Source organism: Hyperolius riggenbachi, chromosome 6, assembly GCF_040937935.1.
Source record: "Hyperolius riggenbachi isolate aHypRig1 chromosome 6, aHypRig1.pri, whole genome shotgun sequence".
NCBI classification, from domain to species: Eukaryota; Metazoa; Chordata; class Amphibia; order Anura; family Hyperoliidae; genus Hyperolius; species Hyperolius riggenbachi.
The window spans coordinates 257,980,487-258,001,796 of NC_090651.1; the positions used below are offsets into that span (position 1 = coordinate 257,980,487).

The window sequence follows — 21,310 nt, forward strand, 5'->3', positions numbered from 1 at the left end:
CAACAATTATCTTTTTAAGAGAAAAAAGTGTTTATATTCTCACCTTACTGGGGGTTTCAGTTAGGGCCCGTTCACACTGCACGCGTTTCCAGCCGCGTTTTGGAAACTCGTGCAGGTGGCCGATACGCACGACATCAGACATTGCATAGAGTGCAATGTCTGATGTTCACACTGCATGCGTTCCGGACCTGTGCGGTCCGGGAACGCATGCTGCACGCAGATTTTGCTAAAACGCGTGGCTGTCCCATTTACTTTTCAGTGATGGGATCAGCCACGCAACGCACACAAACGCGGATGGCCATGCGTTTGTACGCGTTGCGGTCCGCACGCGTTCCGCACGCATGGCCATCCGCATTTGTGATCTGATCGGGCCCTAAGTGTTTATACAGGATCAGTGTTGATCCTTTAATTTAGTTTATGGTGAACTAGAACTCTTAGGAGTGTGTAAGGGGCTACAAAGGACCAAAAAGTCCCCTTACTAAAATGTTATGCAAAACAAGTTTGCCTTCTTAAAGAGAACCCGAGGTGGTATTTAATTATGTTACTGGGGCACGGAGGCTGGTTGTGCACACTAAGACCAGCCTCCATTGCCCCATGGTGTGCCTCCATGTCCCCCCTGCGCGCCGCTATACCCCCCGCAGTGCTGGCGACACGCAGCGCGTCGCCAGCACAATGTTTACCTAAGCGCTGTCAGTCAGCGCCGCTCCCCCGCCTCCTCCGCATCGGCGCTACCCGCCTGTGTCCCTTCCCTCCTATCAGCGGGAGGGAAGGGACATGGGTGGGTAGCCCCGATGCGGAGGAGGCGGGGGGAGCGGCACTGACTGACAGCGCTAGTGTGTCGCCAGCACTGCGGGGTATAGCGGCGCGCAGGGGGGACATGGAGGCACACCATGGGGCAACGGAGGCTGGTCTTAGTTTGCACAACCAGCCTCTGTGCCCCAGTAACATAATGAAATCCCACCTCGGGTTCTCTTTAAAGGGACCCTTAACTGAGAGGGATATGGATGTTCCCTTTTAAACACCAGTTGCCTGGCAGTCCTGCTGATATGTTTGGCTGCAATAGTGGCTGAATCACACACCTGAAACAAGCATGCAGCTAATCTAGTCTGACTTCAGTCAGAGCACCTGATCTGCATGCTTGTTGAGGGTCTGTGGCTAAAAGTATTAGAGACACAGGATCAGCAGGAGAGTCAGACAACTGGTATTATTTTAAAAGGAAAAATCCATCAATTTCTCAGTTTAGGTTCCCTTTAACACAGAAGGTATTTGCGATAATTCGGGTTGGAGTGAGCATTTATAAAATTTTAGTAAGTGGGCTTTTTGGTCCTTTGTAGCCCCTTAAATGCTCCAATGAGTTCTGGTTCATCATGAGCTTGCTGGGTAGTCTGTACCTCTGGGCGTTTTCAAGTCCTACTCCATAGAGCCACATTAATCTATGCCATGCACTGATGAGGATCAACTAATCCAAAACAGTCTGTATGCATGTTGGGTTATTAGTGTGGCTCTCTACAATTAATAAGCTGACACATCATTGCATTCCAGCAGATCTGGTGCTGTTTAGCTTACAGGGACAACACAAGATGATTTGCATATATAGCAGTGATTCCCACTCCAATCTGAATTATTGCAAATACCTTCTCTTTTAAGAAGGCAAACTTTTTTGGGGGGGAGGAGGTGGGGAGGGGGGGGGGGGGATTTAGTTGAGACTTTCTTCATAAGAGGTCTTGCCTAATGGAAATTGAGTTGGCCGTGGTTTGATAAGCAAATATCCCGAAGAAGAGATCTGCATAGTGGATGCAACTAAATGTGATTGAAATTTTCATAGCTTATACAGTAGTATGCTTTTAGAATAGAGCAATTACTAGTACATTTGTATTCATAAAAATGAGTTGCATTCCAAAACTACTGTTAGTGCCCTAATATTAAAGTAATGCCTAGTACACACCATACAATTTTCTGTTATGCTGGGGATACACCGTACAGTTTTCTGTTAAGGTGGCCATACACTGGTCGATTTGCCATCAGATTGACCAACAGATAGATGCCTCTCTGATCGAATCTGATCAGAGAGGGATCGTATGGCTGCCTTTACTGCAAACAGATTGTGAATAGATTTCAGCATGAAAACCATCACCATCTGTGAAGCTGACCCCCCGCCAGCTATATATTACCTGCACCGCCGGCGCGAGTCCCCCAGGCTCTGCTGTCGTCTTCTTCTCCGCGCTGGGCTCAGAGTCCGGCTGGCTTCACTGAATTGCCTGTCCGGGGAACAGTGGAGGGAGCTCTACTGTTAAGCCATTTTGGCCGCCCAGATGTGAAGCTCACGTCCGGGTGGCTGCTCTGCTGTGCTTCGGCATGCCCCCGTGGTTTCCCAAGGTAGCCCTGGGATCAGTGAACGGGAACATGGTTCCTGATCACCGATCCCTGTCCCCCGCAGAAAAACCGAAGCGCTCTCACAAGAGGCTTCAGTTCTTCTGCCCGGAAAAATTTTGCATCCCCCTTGTACTTCCGCTTAGCGAGAAGTACAAGGAGGGAAAACAAAAATGAAAGTGACTATCTTGTGGCCAAATAGTAAAACTACATCTACATAGACAAATAGTTACCTAAGGGCCTGAACTTTTTAAATATGCATTTGAATGGGGTATACTACAAACATTTTTTAAAATTATAAGCTTGTAAATAGTGATGGACGCAAAACGGAAACAATGCATCTTTATTACCAAATAAAGTATTGGCGCCATACGTTGTGATAGGGACAAAATTTAAATGGTATAATAACCGAGACAAATGGACAAATAAAATACATAGGTTTTAATTATGGTAGCGTGGATTATTTTAAAGCTATAATGACTGAAACCTGAGAAATGAATTGTTTCCATTTTTTTTCTTATTAATCCTGTTAAAATGCATTTACAAATAAATTCTTAGCAAAATGTACCACCCAAAGAAAGCCTAATTAGTGGCGGAAAAAACAAGATATAGATCAATAAATTGTGATAAGTAGTGATAAAATTATTAGCGAATGAATGGGAGGTGAAAATTGCTCTGATGCTTAAGGTGAAAAATCCCCGCGGGCTGAAATGGTTAAACTTCCTAGCCGGACAGGAAGTTCAGTGAAGCCAGCCGGACTCTGAGCCCAGTGCTGAGAAGAAGACAGCGGAGTGAGCAGGGACACGCGCTGGCGGAACAGGTAATGTATTGCAACTAGCGTCGGTCATCGGGCATTCGAACACCGCTATCGACGCACTCCCGACCCGCCGGCGATCGAGCAAAATCTTCCGCATGGACGGATCGACAGGAACGATTGATTTCGGACGGAAATCGATCGTTCTGTCAGCGTTTGCGCAACGATTTCACAGCAGATTCGATCACAGTTATCGATTCTGCTGTATATCGGCGGGAAAATCGTTAGGTGTTAAGCCCCATCTACACTATGGGACATTGCAGCGATCCGGCGGCTCGATTAGCCGCCGGATCGTCTCTTCCGCGTGCCCGCCGCGTCCTCGCTCGCCACGCGTGCGCCGCATTCGATTCTCCGCTCGTCCCCGCCGGCGCCGCTTATCTTCCGCTCGATTCCCTGCCATTGTCCCCTCGCGGGGAGCGAGCAGGGAATCGGCGGTGCGGAGATCCGTCCTGTCGGATCTTATCAATCGAGCCGCATCAGCGGCTCGATTGATAAGGAGCATCGCGCCCGCATCTACTTGTGTAGATGCGGCTTAAGGGCCCCTTTAGAATTTCTGTGATTTACCTGTCAGATAATTTCCAACATGTTGGAAATTATCTATATAACCATCTGCCTAGCAATTAAGCATTGTTCTTCTCAGCAGGAGATAACCAGAAGACAATGCACCAGAGATGACTAGTCTCTACCAGTATTTTACAGAAAATAATCTAATTACAGAAAATCTAATGCTGGGAATACACGGGTCGATCCAGCGGCCGATTAGCCGCCGGATCAACCCCCGCCACGTCCCCGCTTGTTCGTTCGTGTGTGTGCGCGCGCGGATCGATTACCGCTCGTCCCCGCCGGCGCTCCTTATCCGCGGGTCGAGCAGCGTGATCGGACCAGCTGAATATTATCAGCTGGCCGGATCAGCTGGTCGATACACGGTACAGAAACGTACCCTATATCCCCAGTATAACAGAAAATTGTATGGTGTGTGTACAAGGCATAAGAATGGGTAGGTGGGGGTGGGGGGGGGGGGGGAGTGGAACCCAGTCTTTGAATATGCACACATGGTATATTTTCACAGCTTGTTGCAGCTTTCGCCAAGCTTTGGCTTATGTTCGGTTTCCACTTCAAATCTTTTCTTGAAAATGTCAAGCTTGACCGAAAGGTACCACTTTAAAGTTCCATCAAGTTAAATCTCTGCATTGACTGACTCCATTTCCTCACAAGCTTTTCTGTGCCTGCTCTGTACACATGCTGTGATAGATGTGAGATGTTGCGCTTAAATGAAATTGGTCTGTCATTTGGAGATGTACAGTCTCTATTCTGTGTATCCCGAGCACCCTGCAGGTGTGTTTACAGAGTGTACTGCTTCTATCAGAGTTGTTCTAAAGAGACGTACACAATCAAGAAGGTCAGCCATCTGTACATCGCATCTTCTCACGCATGGCTGACACCTAAACTCCTCTTCTTGTGCGGTCCACCTAACCACTTAATAGTGCTTGCCTTATCTTAACAGGAAGTGATGCAGATTACTTTGACTTTTCTTTGTCCACAAATGGTCACTTTCTGTTTGCAAATCAGGATGTGTTGATTTTTTTTTGTCCTCCCTTATTGTTGATTATACAAAAATGGAGTAACTGCATACTTTGTAAGTCTGTAATAAAGAATGTATTAAAGGAGGAGCCCAGAAAACAGGGTGCCTGGATTAGGTTAATAGAAGTGAATTTATGTGATTAAATTTGCTTCTATGCCCCCAGTCTAGTATTCTTCACTTGCAGATCTCGGGATCCTTTCTGAAGACTAACAAAAGTTTGCTTTCCTAAAACAGAAAGAATTTGTGATAATTCAGGTTGGAGTGAGCTTGAGATGTCTCCCAGGCATCACTGCTGAATATATGCAAATTAATCCATGCAATGCACTGATGAGGATCAAACAATCCGAAACAGTCTGTATGCATGTTGGATTATTATGGCTCTGTACAAATTAACAAGCTGACACATCATTGCATTCCAGCGGTTCTGGAGGTGTGTTTAGCTTCTAAGGGTACAATGGTTAATTTGCACATATTCAGCAGTGATGCACTGGGAGACATCTCAAGCTCACTCCAACCTGAATTATCGCAAATTCTTTCTGTTTTAGGAAAGCAAACTTTTGTTTTTCTTAACATCTTAGTAAGGGGGCTTTTAGGACCATTGTAGTCCCTTACACACTCCAAGGAGTTCTGGGTCACCATGAGCTTGCTGGTTAGTCTGTGCCTTTCTGAAGACTGTTGGTGGTTTGGTTAATCTGTTGGAAAGGCTAATTCTGAATGGCTGCAGAATACCTTTAGACATACAGGCCCAAATGCAATTAACTTTTTCTCCTAGGTGATATTTTAAATTTTTGTGAATAAAATGCATTTTAAACGACCAGCAAGCAAGATATTCAAAATAGTACTTTTTCAACTACTTTAGGTAATTTTTCAGTTGCAAAGTACTGAAAAGCTATTTGAAAGAGAAGATAAAAAATATCCCCTAGGAGTTAACTCTAGAGAAAAAGTGAATTGCATTGAGCCACCAAGTATGCAACCAGAAATTAAGAGGATGCCTCATAAACAAGATTATACTGATGTGAGGGAACATGGTACACAGTAGACCAGAGAAACTGTATTATTGGTCACTTAGTGGTGTAATGTTAAGGCTCGGTCCACATTGACATTTTCAGCCAAACTGATCCAGTAAAGCAGATCTGGTCTCCGCTTTGCCGTATCTGTATGGCTTGGTCCACACTGGCAAACTATCAGTGAAACAGATCTGATCACCGGTCGATCGGACCTATTTTCACTCAGTTGCCACTCCAAGCGGGCGGGTTAGGGGAGGGAGGGTTTCTTACGCAGGCTTCAGTCTCTTCCCCTTGTGTCACGTGACTACCAGGAAACTTGGTATAGTTGCATGGTGCGATTGAGACTCAAGTGGAAGAGACCGAAGCCTGGGTAAGAAACCCTCTCCCTCCCTCCTTCACCCCACCTGCTCTGGAGTCTAGTGCCCCCAGTCCCCAAAACTGCCCCACCCCCAGTGGCGTGTGTCCCCCCCCCCCCCCCCCCCCCGTGAATTTTGCCCTTCCAACAGTCTGTTTCTTTACTAGTGTGAAGAAACGTTCCGTTCTCCCATTGCCCCAAATGCAGCTCTAAAGCTTCCGTTTCTGATCAGCTGGGCTTAGTGGTCCGGAAAAATTGGTGCTGCAGTGAACTTGCGGTCCGTTCAGTGAATTGTGCCGAATGAATCCAATTGAACGGATGGATGTGAACGGATCCATAGGTTAACATTGGATCCGTTCGCATCCGTTCCGTTTGTACAGTATACGGTCCGTTCCGATCCACGATTCGATTTTTGTTTTTTTGCAGGTGTAAACTGAGCCTTAGACTGGAAGAAGGTGGCTACATGATTTTCCAATGAGTTTTAAGGGCCTGTTGGAATTCAAGTTTGGGGCTAGTCTAATGAGAGATTTTTGTTTTTTTTTCCCTTGAAGCGGATTCCACGCTCTGTAAAACTGTGTCGTTTGTTAAAAGGTTATGAGTGAGGAACACACACACACTGTAGGTGCAGTCGCTCATGGAATTAGTATGCTGGCATTATAAGTTGTTTGCACTGCTTGTTTATGGTAGATCATGTCACCCTCACACATTACTCTTTCTGTTTTTAGATGGTTCCATCCAAATATCAATGGACTGGAAGCTGAAAATCTCCTCCTGACACATGGAGTGCATGGGAGCTTCCTCGCTCGGCCCAGCAAAAGCAATCCGGGAGACTTTACTCTGTCTGTCAGGTATGATGTGGCCATCTAGTATGACTGTATATAGTGTTATGTTAGGGGCATAGTTATTGGAAGACCTTACTTCACCTCAAGTCTGTATAACAAACTGCAAACAGCTGCTTTTAACCACGTAAGGACCAGGGGATTTTCTTCTGATCGGTGCTGCGTGGACTTTCCAGCCCGCAGCACCGATCAGGAAATAGCCAGGGCGATCAGACTCCCCCCCCCCCCCCCCCTTTTTTTTTCCCACTAGGTGGATGTCCTGCTGGGGGGGTCTGATCGCCGCCGGCTACCCGCACTTTCTGGGGGTGGGACTCTTCAAAGCCCCCCTCCGCAGCGCTTTCCGCCCTCCCCGGCTTTCCCTCCCTCTCCCTTACCCTCTGAGCGGCGCAGGACGGATATCCGTCCTGCACCTGATAGGATAGGCTTCTGCCTATCAGATGCCGGCCAATCAGAGGCCGGGGATCGCCGATCCTCGTCAGGGCGCTGCTGCGCAGCAGCGCCGTATGATGTAAACATCCCCGCGTGTTTACATTTTGTCTGCGAGCCGCGATCGGCGGCTCTCCGGCTGTTCACGGAGAAGCCCTCCGTGAACTGGCATGGAAAGGCCGCTCCCATGCTATACCACTAACGACCCGCCGATGCCTATCGGCGTTAGGCGGTCGTTAAGTGGTTAAAGCGACAGGTTAGAACAATTGCTCCTCATTAGTCCTTCTGATCATCCACTGGCACAGAGCAGTGACTTCTGATGATATCCACTGGCCCAGTGCAGAGCAGTGACTTATGGTTACATCCATTGATGCAGTGCAGAACAGAAACTTTTTTGATTACATCCACTTGCGCAGTGTAGAGTATTGACTTCTGATTACATCCACTGGTACAGAATGGGGACTTCTGATTTCATGCACTGACTCAATGTAGAGCGGGAAAAGCTGAACTGTGAGATTGGAGATGTCTCCTATTTGTTTTTATGTTCCTGAAAGACATTTGTGCATGTTTGGCTTCAGTATTTAGAAATTTCTGTTTTACAAGCCTGGGCTGAATCTTTGTGAACAAATCAGACAGATGAGAGAAAGTAATAGATTGAGATTCTACAGGGATTACTTCTGCCTGCTGATAGTGGCAGACCATTCACTGCAGCAAGTCTACTCTGAGCGGAATATAGAAGGAGCCAGTACAGACTCCCTTCTGATAATGTAACCGAAAGAGATGGAAGAAAACCTTTTGGGACGGTTTAGGGGGAAAGTGGAACTTAATAACAAAAAGTTTTAAATATCAGCTGGTTTCAATATAAATTGTGAAATATGTGCTTTCTAGAGAAACTGTTTAAATCTTCAATTCCCTTATTTGGGTTGAAGTAACACAAATTTCAGTTGTACAAGTTTGGGAACCTTCATAACTGAGTATCGAGCCCCTGATTATTTAAGCAATTTCTCAAGAAGGGAGTAGAGACCTGAATCGGCGTAAATTATGTTGACCTCATCCATGCTTACTTCGTCAGAAACTTTTGGGTTATCTGGATCTGTTTCCATTGGTGCATTCTTCCCTAGCGTGTTCACAGATCTGTGTGTTGTAGTTTGGGGCGGGTTGTAAATATTTGTATGTCTGTCATGTATTGGAACACCTTCCAATATCGATAGGCTTTAAACATGAAGTGTTTCAAATTACTCTTTTCCACACACATGCAATCCAATCCGGACTCGACTCTTCAGAACCAATTGTGGAATTTATTTGCAATAAATAGCGGTTATACAACAACAAACAAGCACCTTGTGCTTGTTTGTTGCTGTATAACCGATATTTATTGCAAATAAATTCCACAATTCATTAGCTGAGGCCCGTGGACTTTTTACTGTTTGTATGTTCAAATTCCTCTTTTCCCATGAAGTTGCAGAGCTTTTTGTTCTCCATATCTGTGTATGTGTACCAGTTATTCCATTATTATGTACACAGGGTTAAGGATCTGTAAGTAGTAATGCTTTAGTGCCATCATTGGAGGTGTTTTGGGAGTGCACCAATTGGCCTGGCATGCCAAATAAAAATTTGACTGATTTGCTCATCCTCCAACCTGCTTTTTAAACCACTAACCCCACAATAAATATTCCAACCATCTGTTCTGACTCAGAGAACTACATACTTAGTGCAGGTGTACAGCCCGAACCCTGCTGAAGCCACAACCTCTTCATGACAGCCAGCTGGCATTAAATGTTAGCCTTCATGAACCTCTTTCACGCAAAAGGGCTACCAGCCGTACACATAACGCCGTACACATAACTGCTAATCAGGTGCTCCTGTTTACTTGCTGAGCATTTGTCTCTACAACTAGCGGTGGTATCATGCATGCACGTAGAAGGTTGCAGCAGCCGCACTCAGGAACAACATTCAATGTTTGTTTGTTTTTTAACACCAGACAGTAACCGCTAACATGTCTGGTTACAATTGCTTCCATTTGGTTGCATTTTTTTGCAACTGGAACGTGCTTACTCCCAGCAATTAAGCAGCTAAATAGAGTATTAACGCTGCATTTTGCTGTCCATGTAAAAGAGGCGTGGTGATTAAAGTGCAGTGTTTATAGCTTCATCTGTGTAGCTTTCCTCCACTGTGTTATATCTTACAGGACAAATGAGCCAAAAACTACCCTTCTCCTATGTCGCTGTCACTTACAGCAAGTGGTAGAATCTGAAATTACTGATAGGTTTTGGGCTAGTCCATCTCTCCATAGGGGATTCTAAGCATGGCCTTTATTCTTTATATAGACACTCCCTTAAAAAGATTAACACAAAGATGCTGGCCAGCATCCCTGCTCACCATACACTTTTTTGGCAGTTGGACGGAGCAACTGCCATTCACTAAGTGCTTTTGAAAAATAAAGGAAACCCTGAGAATCCCCCATAAGGAGTTGAGCTGGTCTAAAACCTGTCGGTAATGTCAGATTTCTATTACCTACAGTAAGTGACAGCAACATAGGAGAAAAGTAATTTGTCTTATTTTTACTCTGGAGAAAAATGTACGTCTTATTTGTATATGTTTACTTATACTTTTAATTTTACAATTTTTGCGATAGTGGTCCTTTAAAACTTGTACAAACAGATGCTCCAGTAGTAACGCTAGAGTACTGGAACTCAGGAGCTCAGAAATGCAAGGTGTGATGCTTGATTATTTTTCTACTGTGCTGTCTCTATCATTTACCTTTTAGTCTGGTTTTACCCCTGGGCAGGCGTTATGGTATGATGATCCGCCCCCTCACATCGCAATGCCAAAATCTAGATGTAAACGACCCTTGCGGCAGACCCGACGGGGTCATATGCATTGTGCCACCCATCGCTCTGTGCCGCACTCCCTGCTGGACAGGAAGTACATCTCTGGGATTCCTGGTTTCGTGCCTTACCACTGTTGTCTAATTATGTAAAAGTTCTGTATTGCCCATAGACTTCCATGCATTCCGTCGCCACAGAAGTCCGGCGGTATTGCGCGGTTTAGAAACTTCTGACGTGTTTAGTTTACTATGTCCCACAGACTTTCATTGCTGTCGTGTTACCCTGCATGCCGCAAGGCTAACAGAATGCAAAGAAAGTGGCCTAGTGTGAAAGGGTTCTCAATCTTTTCTGTGCCATGTACCCTAATTAGGCAGCAAAGTAGCAAAATCTTTATCCATCATACCTTGTGTTTCTGAGCTTCTGAGTTTCAATAAACTAGGGGCTAGTACCAGACACCGTATTTATTTTTGCACAAGTTTTAAGAGACTTAATGCATATAAGTGCAATACTTGATGCATATAAGAGGTGCTCCTTTGCTTGACAGGCTGTTTAGCAACAAATGTGCTTTTTATTTTTTTTATTCTCCCATTTCCTCCCCAGCCCCCAAAGATTTACATACACTGAGACCAAAAGGGATATCTGAGGAAATCTGCACAGCCCATCACTCCCTTGTAACCTAGCTATAGCTGTCTGTGCAGTACATGCAGAGTCATCTTCACTCACTGGCCTGTTACTGACTGCTGAAGTTCCCAGTCGTACAGATAAGCTTATAGATATGGAGCATCTTGCATTGCCAGGAATATCTGTCTATATCAGTCCTGGAGGACAGTACTATCTCCCTGGATGAGTCCTCTTTTATTTTGTTAGTAGCATTGCTTGGCCATACATGGGCATGCTGCTTATGAAAGCATTTTACTAAATGTCCAGCATCATCTTGTAACTGTAATTGCAGGGGCTGGCTAAAGAGAACCTGTCTGATAAAACCTGGTATATGAGCCACATATACCCTAACTATGAATAGCTCTGCTTTGATATTTTCTCTCTGTAATAGACAAGAGCCTCTAGATCAGAATATTTTACATTTATGGTTGTGCTCATAAGTTTACATACCCTGGCAGAATTTGATTTCTTAACCATTTTTCGTAGAATATAAATAACACAAAAACATTTCTATCACTAATGGTTAGTGATTGGCTGGAGCCATTTATTGTCAAACAACTGTTTACACTTTTTAAACCATAATCTCTACACAAACTACCAACACAAAAAGTTTACATACCCCAGTTCTTAGTACTGTGTATTGTCCCCTTTAACATTGACAGCTTGAAGTATTTTGTGGTAGTTGTGGATGAGGCTCTTTTATCTTCTCATATGGTAAAGCTGCCCATTCCCCCTGGCAAAAAGCCTCCAGTTCTTGTAAAATCTTGGGCTGTCTTGCATGAACTGCATGTTTAAGGTCTCTCCAGAATGGCTCAATGATATGAAGGTCAGGAAACTGAGATGGAGAACCTACAGTTTATTCAGGTGTAGTGACAGATTGCCTTGGCCTTGTGTTTTTGATCATTTGTCATGTTGGAATGGCCAAATACATCCCATGCTCAGCTTCCTGACTGATGAGTGCAAATTTTCCTCCAGTATTTTATGATAACTTACTGCATTCATATTGCCATCAATTCTGGCCAAATTTCCTGCGCACACATCTTCAAAGCATCAGCTATCCACCAAGTTTCACAGTACGAATGGTGTACCGTTCATCATAGGCCTTGTTGACTCCTCTCCAAATGTACCATTTATGGTTGTGGCCAAAAAGTTACATTTTAGTCTCATCACTCCAAGTGAATTTGTGCCAGAAGGTTTGAGGCTTGTTTCTGTGCTGTTTGGCATATTTTATGTGGGATACTTTGTGGCACTAGGAATGTCTTTTTTTCTGTAAACTGGATCATGCAGCCCATAATCTTCAAGTGTTGCCTTATTGTGCATCTTGAAACTGCCACACCACTTTTTTTCAGAAACTCCTGTATTTCACCTGAAGTTATTTGTGGGGTTTTCCTTGCATATGGAACAATTTTTCTGGTAGTTGTGGCTGAAATTTCAGTTTATCTACAAGACCGGGGTTTGGTTTCAACAAAACCCATAATTTTCCACTTCTTAATTCGTTTGAGCACTGCTGATTGGCATTTTCAATTCCTTGAGTATCTTAGCCCTTTCCTGTTTTATGAAGCTTAACTACCTTTTCACGCAGATTGTTTGTCATTTCTTTTGCGTTTCCTATGACTTAGAATCCAAAAAACATCAGTGCAGCACTGGATGAAAGATGGGTCTGTCAGGACTGGAGTGCAAAAACTTATTGACCTTTTATACATACCCTCTAATTACAAGTAAACAGATCACAGGTGAAGATGGTTAACTTTATTAACCATTAAAACCTGATTGTGTCAAGTTTTGTGAATGTTATTTGCCAAATCGCCAGGGTATGTGAACGTTTGGTCTGGTTCATTTGTATAGGTGTAGAAAACAAAAGTTTGCTTTCTTAAAACAGAAAGAATTTGCGATAATTCAGGTTGGAGTGAGCTCCGATATGTCTCCCGTGCATCACTGCTGAATATAACCATTGTTGCCCTTAGCCAAACACACCTCCAGATCTGCTGGAATGCAACGATGTGTCAGCTTGCTAATTTGTACAGAGCCATAATAATTCAACATGCATACAGACTGTTTCGGATTGGTTGATGTATAGGTGTGTGATTTAGACTTTCCGGTCAGTAGGATGTATCAAAGGCAGAGGATGAGCCAGAAAGCAAGGCAATGCATTATTTAACCTCCTTAGTGGTAATCACGAGTTCAGCTCGGAGTGGAAAAAACATGCCAGGGGTGGTATCCCCAAGCTGGTAGCCACCTGGAGGTCTATGCAGTGCAATGCATGCAGCGGGCGTTTTAACTCTCCTCCCGGAGGATCCCGACTTCAGCCTCCATTCTTCTTCCTCTCCTCCGAGGCTCGGTTTCCCCTGGTGACGACAGTTGGCAATCTCACTATAGGGTTACAGTGCCACCCGGAGGATGGAGGGAAAACTGCAGCGTTGGATCCCAGGAAGGTGAGCGAGTGCTGGGCTGTTGCAAAACTCCCTAGCAGCATGATTTTTTTTTTTCCAGGTTTTAGGGTCTGAAAAGGTGAAAGAAAAATGGTACCGCTTTCAGACCCTAAAATCCGGAAAGAATCATAACGCCATGGGGGTTAAAGGAAACCTGAGATTGTGGGATAAAGATTTTATACTCACCCTGGGCTTCCTCCAGGCCCATGCGCACGGATGCGCCCCTTGCTGTCCTTCCGGGTGCCTCCGTTCAACTGCAATTAGTTCCGGTAAACCTGCTCAGCCAGATTACCAGGACTGATTGCGGCTGAACGGAGGCGAGGGACACATCCGTGCTCGTGGGGCTGGAGGAAGCCCCGGGTGAGTATGTAATATTTTTATCCCGCAATCTCGGGTACACTTTTTAAAAGGAAATAAACACATCAGCCTCCATATCCTTCACACCTTTAAAGAGGAGCTGTTAGGTATAAGGTCTCAGAGAAAATAAACACATATATCAGTAGCTAAAGATTGGCTGTACTTGCATTTCATATGCATTTCACTGTCCACGTTTGGATTTCACAGAATTTGTATATAGTATATGCAGAGATAGATGCTCCTGACAGCTCATGGCAGGCTCCATGTTTTTCTGTCAAATGTGTCGTCATGTCCTGCCTGCTTCCTGATCACAGAAAAGCTCGTACTGAATAACACAGTGTGCAGTGAATATTAATGAGCCATGTGGCTAGGAACAATAGCTGACTCCTGCAGTGTACTCGGCCCGGAGATTTATCAGTGCTACGCGCTGGACTGATTACAAGCTGCTGTAACGTCTCATTAGCAGCCGAGGGGAGGGCCCCAGAATGCTTTGCAGTATAGTATGCGGCTTGCGTCCTCTTGGGTCTAACAGCTTTGCTGATAAGCACACATCAAAGGTAAGAGAGATTTTTATCTTCACTAATGCCTTTTTGGCTTCCTTCTAAACTGTTTAACACAGGAGAATAGAGGTTTAAATTAGCTTCTGCAGCCTGACAGTTAATCTTTAAAGAGAAACTCCAACCTAGAATTGAACTTTATCCCAATCAGTAGCTGATACACCCTTTTACATGAGAAATATGATGCTTTTTACAAACAGACCATCAGGGGGCGCTGTATGACTGATTTTGTGCTGAAACCCCTCCCACAAGAAGCTCTGAGTACCGCGGTACTCTGGGCAAACTGCCACAATGTAACAATGTTTCCAGACAGGAATTAGCTGTTTACAACTGTCTCTAACAGCCAAAACAGCTAAGAGCAGCTACATAACCTGCCCACAGTAAAAATGTCACCATGTAATAAATGTCAGAATGTAAATCGGGGAGAGGAAAGATTTTACAATGAGCATACACTGACTAAATCATTTATACATAATTATTGTAAAAATGAAGCACTTTTTTTACTACATTATTTTCACCGGAGTTCCTCTTTAAAGTACTCCTAAAGTGAGAGGAATATGGAGGCTGCTATATTTCATTTTAAACCATATCAGTTGCTTGGCTGTCCTGCTGATCTTCTGCCTCTAAAGGTAGCCATACACTGGTCGATTTGCCATCAGATTCGACCAACAGATAGATCCCCCTCTGATCGAATCTGATCAGAGAGGGATCGTATGGCTACCTTTACTGCAAACAGATTGTGAACCGATTTCAGCCTTAAACCGTTCAAAATCTGTTGTGGTGGTGGTGGTGGTGCTGCCACCGCTCCCCCCGCACGCATACATTACCTGCTCCGCCGGCACGACTCACCCCGGTCACCGCTGCTCCGTCTCCGCTCTGGTCTCCGGCCCCAGCATGCTTCACTTTTTCCTGCCCGGCAGGAAGTTTAAACAGTAGAGCGCCCTCTACTGTTTAAACTTCCTGCCGGGCAGGAGGAACTGAAGCATGCCAGAGACCAGCTCGGACACGGAGCAGCGGTGACCGGGGACAGTCGCGCCGGCGGAGCAGGTAATGTATTGCCGCTCTATTGCGTCGGTCGTTGGGCAATCGAACGCCGCTAGCGACACGCTCCCTACCCGCGGGCGATCAACGGTAATTTTTCGCACGGAGCGATTGACGGGATCGGACGAAATGGATCGAAATTCGGCGTGTAGCGCGAACGATTGGCAGCAGATTCGATCCCAGTGATCGAATCTGCTGTCGAAACGGCGGCAAATCGGGCCAGTGTATGGCCAGCTTAATTCTTTTAGCCATAGACCCTGAACAATTAGCCACATGTTTGTTTCAGGTGTTATTCAGACACTTCAGCAGTCAGAGATCAGCAGGACTGCCACCAACTAGTAATGTTAAAAAGGAAATAAATATAGCAGCCTCCATATGGCTCTCACTTCAGGTGTCATTTAACTTGTACTACAAAGTGAAATCTTCAAGATTTGGGTCATTAAAACGATTACAACAATGGAAATGGAAGAACACATTTTTGCTTCCTAATCTTGCAGAGGAAACTGATTCTGAAGATCCTGTCTTCACATTAAGCCTTAAACGCCTATAGACTCCAAAGGGTTACATGTTGTATACTTAAAGTATTAACTGACACAGGAAACTCACCCACATGCACACTCGCAAGGCTGCACAAAGATTTTGTTTGTATTATGTGGAGTGGAAATTTATCAACCGTCTACAAAGATAATAATTTCACTTCCTGTAAGTACCTGACCTTACACTGCGCTGTACTTTGGACTTGATTAATGTGTTTTAAATAATTGAAAGCTATTATGTCACTTTTTGTGTTTGACATGCTGCAGGAGCCCAGTAGAGCACTCTTTGGGAATTTTAATTTTTAGTCTGACACTCAGGATGACCATAATTAAGTGGATAGGATGGAGATCTAATAGATGCATTACAGTGAATGACTGCAACGAGAATCCTTTGAATATGTAGTTAGTTTATGGATGAAAAAAGTTAAGACATAATTTAGGTGTGGTTAACAGGAACTATAAGTGGCGGTTAACAGGAACTATAAGTGGCCTATTTCAGCAAATGAGAAAGGGGCAGCCTTGAGATGCGCTATAGTTTGGCCACATGTGCTCCCCCTCCCACCCACGTATGGTAGCCACATGTTACCTATTAACTCCCACCCACCCCAGTATGGTAGCCACGTTACCCCCTCCTACCCACCCACCCCAGTATGGTAGCCACGTGTTACCCCTCTTACCCACCCACCCCAGTATGCTAGTGCACGGAGGGAGCACACAGTGCCACGCTGCAGGAGGGGGGCTCTGAGTAGAGGGAAGGAGGATGGATGTCGGGGCCCCCTCCCATGTCCTTACAGCCATGTGCTCAGAGGCTGGAGCCTATCCAGCCTCTGCCCGGCTTTGCTGGCTTGTTCCACTATGTACAATCTAACCTGGTATAAAGTTGGCAACAAATGACACTCCTTAAAAATGAAAAGTGCATATCTTTTGCTTCTTGAAGGGTACCTAAACCCAGGACTTCCTCTCTACTCTAAAAGATGAGCAACAGCAGAATAACCTTTACAGGAAAAAAGTCTTTGTTACAGCCCACAGAACTCGGGTCCTGACACACCAGAGCACGTTTTGCGGATCGTTTTCGTTTCTTATAAAAACACTTCCATTGACATACATTGAAATTGCGTCAAAGCTGCGTTTGTGATTTTTCAAAAGATTGAATCATTTTTAAAATGACCTGCAAAATGTGCTCTGGTTTGTCAGGGTTGTGACTAGAGGTGGTCTAGTAGTAATTGTAGCCCATCTTCCTATTTCCACGTGTTCCTGCTGCCTTTGTAATAGACATGTGCATGCCGAGATGGCGCTTCCACAGTACGCATGTCTAATTGACAGCCCATTGTTTGTCTAGTGCATATAATATTTACTCTGTGCTCCTCCAGACATGTCAGTCATGGTACAGATTGTGCCCGCCACTGAGGCTGAACAGTCTGTCAAGTGGTGGTTGAACTTTAAAGTCTGTGCGCACACCGGATCCCAGCTTATTGGTGACAACACACGAGCTGTGGGATTTCATTGCTCATAGAAGCAGAGGGAGGAGTTTGGATAAGAGTTTATCAGTCTCCAAAAATGGTTTATACAATCTGTGGTGGGGAGGGGGCCACTGCAACCAGGTAAATACATTTATGTACTGCGAAAACTTTGCAATGTACAAACGTTTGCCCACTGCACATGTAAAGTAGAATATGGTATATGCATGCATGAAAACTGAGCCTGCACTAGGGAATATCACACATAAAAAGGTTTTATTTGCAAGAGCTCCACCTGCTGGTTTGATTGACAAGCATTCTAAGTGCAAAGACTAAAGGCTCATACACACATCAGACCATAGTCTTTTGAAAATGAAAGATCACAGACCAATTTTACCCCCTTTCCATGTAGTATGAGAGCCATACTCTAAACAGTCTATTCTATGGAGCTGAACTCCCCATCAGACAGAAATCTTTGCAAGATGCTGCACACATTCAAAAGATCAGTATCTGCAAAAGATCTGTTCCTGCAAAAGATCCATTCCTGCAAAATGCATTCATAGTCTGAGATCTGCATATCCTCATACACACCTTGTTTAACAGACAATCATCTGCAGATCAGATCCACCAGGATGGATCTTCAGATCTGCAGATGATTGTCTGATCTGCAGATGAATGTCAGTTAAACAAGGTGTGTATGATGATCTGCAGATCTCATAGACTATGAATGCAATTTGCAGGAACGGATCTTTGGCAGGAACAGATCTTTTGCAGATACTGATCTTTTTTGTCTGTACAGAATCTGTGTGCGCAGCATCTTGCAAAATCTATATATATAAAATCGGATGTGGGTATGTATGTATGTATGTATATATGTATGTGTATATATGTGTGTATATGTGTGTATATGTGTATGTATGTATGTGCCGCGATCACTTGAAAACGGCTTGACCGATTTGAACGAAACTTGGTACACAGATCCCTTACTACCTGGGATGATAGGTTCTGGGGGTCTCGCGTCACCCCTGCACACGTGGGCGGAGCTACAAACAGCAAATCAGATTTCACCCATTCAAGTCAATGGAAAAAATGTAAAAGGCTGCCATTCTCACAGTAATCAAGCCACAGTCCCTACACTTGGCACAGGTGGTTACTTGGTGACCGAGATTACAAATCCAGGAAAAGTGGGTAGAGCATAAAACAGCCAATCAAATTTCAGCCATTCATTGTTAATGGGAAAATGTAAACTGCAGCCATTCTTACACTGTTAATCGCAGGGTTCTCAAACTTGACACAGTTGGTCACTGGGTGAATGCAATTAACATTCAAGAAAGTGGGTGGAGCCTACAACAGCCAAACAAAATTCACCTATTGATTTTCAAGGGGAATATTTAAACTGCTGCCATTCTTACACTGTTAATGGCAGAGGCTTCAAACTTGCTACAGTTGTCATTGGGTGACTGGGGTCCAAATTCACTAAAGGGGCGGGGCCACATACAGCCAATCAGATTTCCTTGGTGGATAAACTGCTTCCATTCACGCATTTTTGATGCCAGGAACCTGAAAGCTCACAAACGTGGTCATTGAGTGACTGTGTGTGTGTCAAGGTCACAAAAAGTGGGCGGAGCCAAAAACAGCTTTTACTGGGAAATTATAAACTGCAGCCATTCTTACATCGTTAATGGCAGGGATCTCAAACTTTGCACAGTTGGTCATTGGGTAATTGAGATTAAGATTTTGGATGGTGGGTGGAGCATACAACAGCCAATAAAAATTCACCTTTTGATTTTCAAAGGGAATGTTTAAGCTGCTACCATTCTCTTATACTGTTAAAAGCAGATGCCTCAAACCTGGTACAGTTGGTCACTGGGTGACTAGGGCCCAAACTCAGAAAGGGGGCGGAGCCACAAACAGCCAATAAGATTTGTTTATTTTTAAATGGGAATATACAAAGTAATGATACCAAGTACCCCAAAGCTGATAAACTTGATAATTGAGTGACTGTATGTCAAGGTTACAAAAAGTGGGCGGTGCCCACTAAATTTTTAACATGGCAGGGTTCCCCAACTTTACACAATTGGCCACTGGGTGACTGGGATGAATATTCAGAAATGTGGGTGGAGCCTACAACAGCCAATCAAAATGTACCTATTGATTTTCAAGGGGAATATTCACATTGCTACCATTCTTACACTGTTAATGGCAGAGGCCTCAAACCTGATACAGTCAGTTATTGGGTGACTGGGGTCCAAATTCACTAAAGGGGTGGAGCCACAAACAGCCAATCAGATTTGTTAGATTGATTTCAGCCATTCTGTTATTGGCAGGGTTCTCAAACGTGACACAGTTGGCCACTGGTTGACCGGGACTAATATTCAGGAAAGTGGGTGGAGCCTACAGTAGCCAATCAAAATTCACCTTTTGATTTTCAAGGGGAATATTGCAACTGCAGCCATTCTTGCACTGTTAGTAAGAAGGTTCATGACGCTCTACCCCTAACCTTCATACCAGTCGGTGCAGGATCAGGCAAGCCAGGCCATAGTAGTAGAGAAGTACAAAGAAGTAGGCCCGATACGCGTTAGTTGATCCTGTGATTTTATTGCCTTGTCTGTGGATTTTTCTAATAAACATTTCAGCCCTTTTTTTACCTCATCCTGTTCATTCTTGCACTGTTAATGGCAGAGGCCTCAAACCTGCTACAGTCGGTCGTTAAGTGTTTGGGGTTCAAATTCAGTAAAGGGGCGGAGCCCAAAACAGCCAGATTTCTTTGCTGGATAAACTGATGCCATTACCATAATTTTGATGCCAGGAACCCAAAGGCTCACAAACTTGGTCATTGTGTAGTGACTGTGTGTCCAGGTTACAAAAAGTGGGTGGAGTTAAAACAGATTTTTCTGGGAAATTGTAAACTGCAGCACTTCTTCACTGTTAATGGCAGGGTTCTCAAACTTAGCATAGCTGGTTACTGGGTGACTGTGATTAATGTTCAGAAAAGTGGGTGGAACCTAAAAATGCCAATCAAAAATCACATGTCGCTTTTCAAGGAGAATATTACAATTGCTGCCATTCTTGCACTGTTAATGGCACAAGCCTCACACCTGGTACAGTTGGTCATTGGGTCACTGGGGATCAAAATCAGAAAAGGGGACAGAGCCACATACAATGAATCAGATTTGTTTCATTTCATGGGAAAATACAAATTCTTGATGCCAAGGACCCCAAAGTTCACAAACTTGGTCATGGAGTGACTGTGTGTCCAGGTTACAAAAAGAGGGCGGAGCCAAAAACAAATTTCTCTGGGAAAGTGTAAACTGCAGCCCTTCTTACACTGTTTATGGCAGGGTTCCCAAACTTTGCCCAGATGGTCACTGAGTGACTGAGATTAATATTCAGGGAAGTGGGTGGAGCCTAGAATAGCCAATCAAAATTCACCTGTTGATTTTCAAGTGGAATATTTAAATTGCTGCCATTTTTACACTGTTAATAGCAGATGCCTCAAACCTGCTACAGTTGGCCAGTGGGTGACTGGGGTTCAAATGCTGGAGAGGGGGTGAAGCCACAAACAGCCAATCTGATTTGTTTAATTTCTATGGGAATATACAAATTGATGCCAAGGATCCCAAAGCTCACAAACGTGGTCATTGAGTGTTTGTGCGTTAGGTTTAGAAAGTGGGCGGAGCTAACACCAGCCAAATACATACACGGGCAATGCCGGGTCATCAATGGGTGAAGACAAATACAAATTTCACTGGGAAAATGTAAACTGCAGCCATTCTTACACTGTTAATGGCAGGGCTTTTAAACTTTGCACAGTTGGTCATTGGGTGACTGGGATAAATATTCAGAAAAGTGGGTGGAGCCTACAAAAGTAAATCAAACTTTAACTATTGCTTTTCAAAGGGGAATATTGAATTGCTACCATTCTTGCACTGTTAATGGCACAGGCCTCAAACCTGGTACAGTTGGTTATTGGGTGACTGGCTTTCAAATTCAGAAAAGGGGGTGGAGCCACAAACAGCCAATCAGATTTTTTCATTTCAATGCAAATGATT

General features: G+C 44.4%; 1 protein-coding gene across 1 annotated transcript in view; it reads left to right on the forward strand.

Moving 5' to 3' along the window:
* LOC137521455 (tyrosine-protein phosphatase non-receptor type 11-like) overlaps nt 1–21,310 on the forward strand; it is a 286,220-nt gene that overhangs the window by 145,765 nt on the left and 119,145 nt on the right. Inside the window, exon 2 of the mRNA XM_068240739.1 lies at nt 6,854–6,976. Coding sequence (XP_068096840.1) covers nt 6,854–6,976 — 123 coding nt within the window. The remainder of the gene's footprint in view (nt 1–6,853; nt 6,977–21,310) is intronic.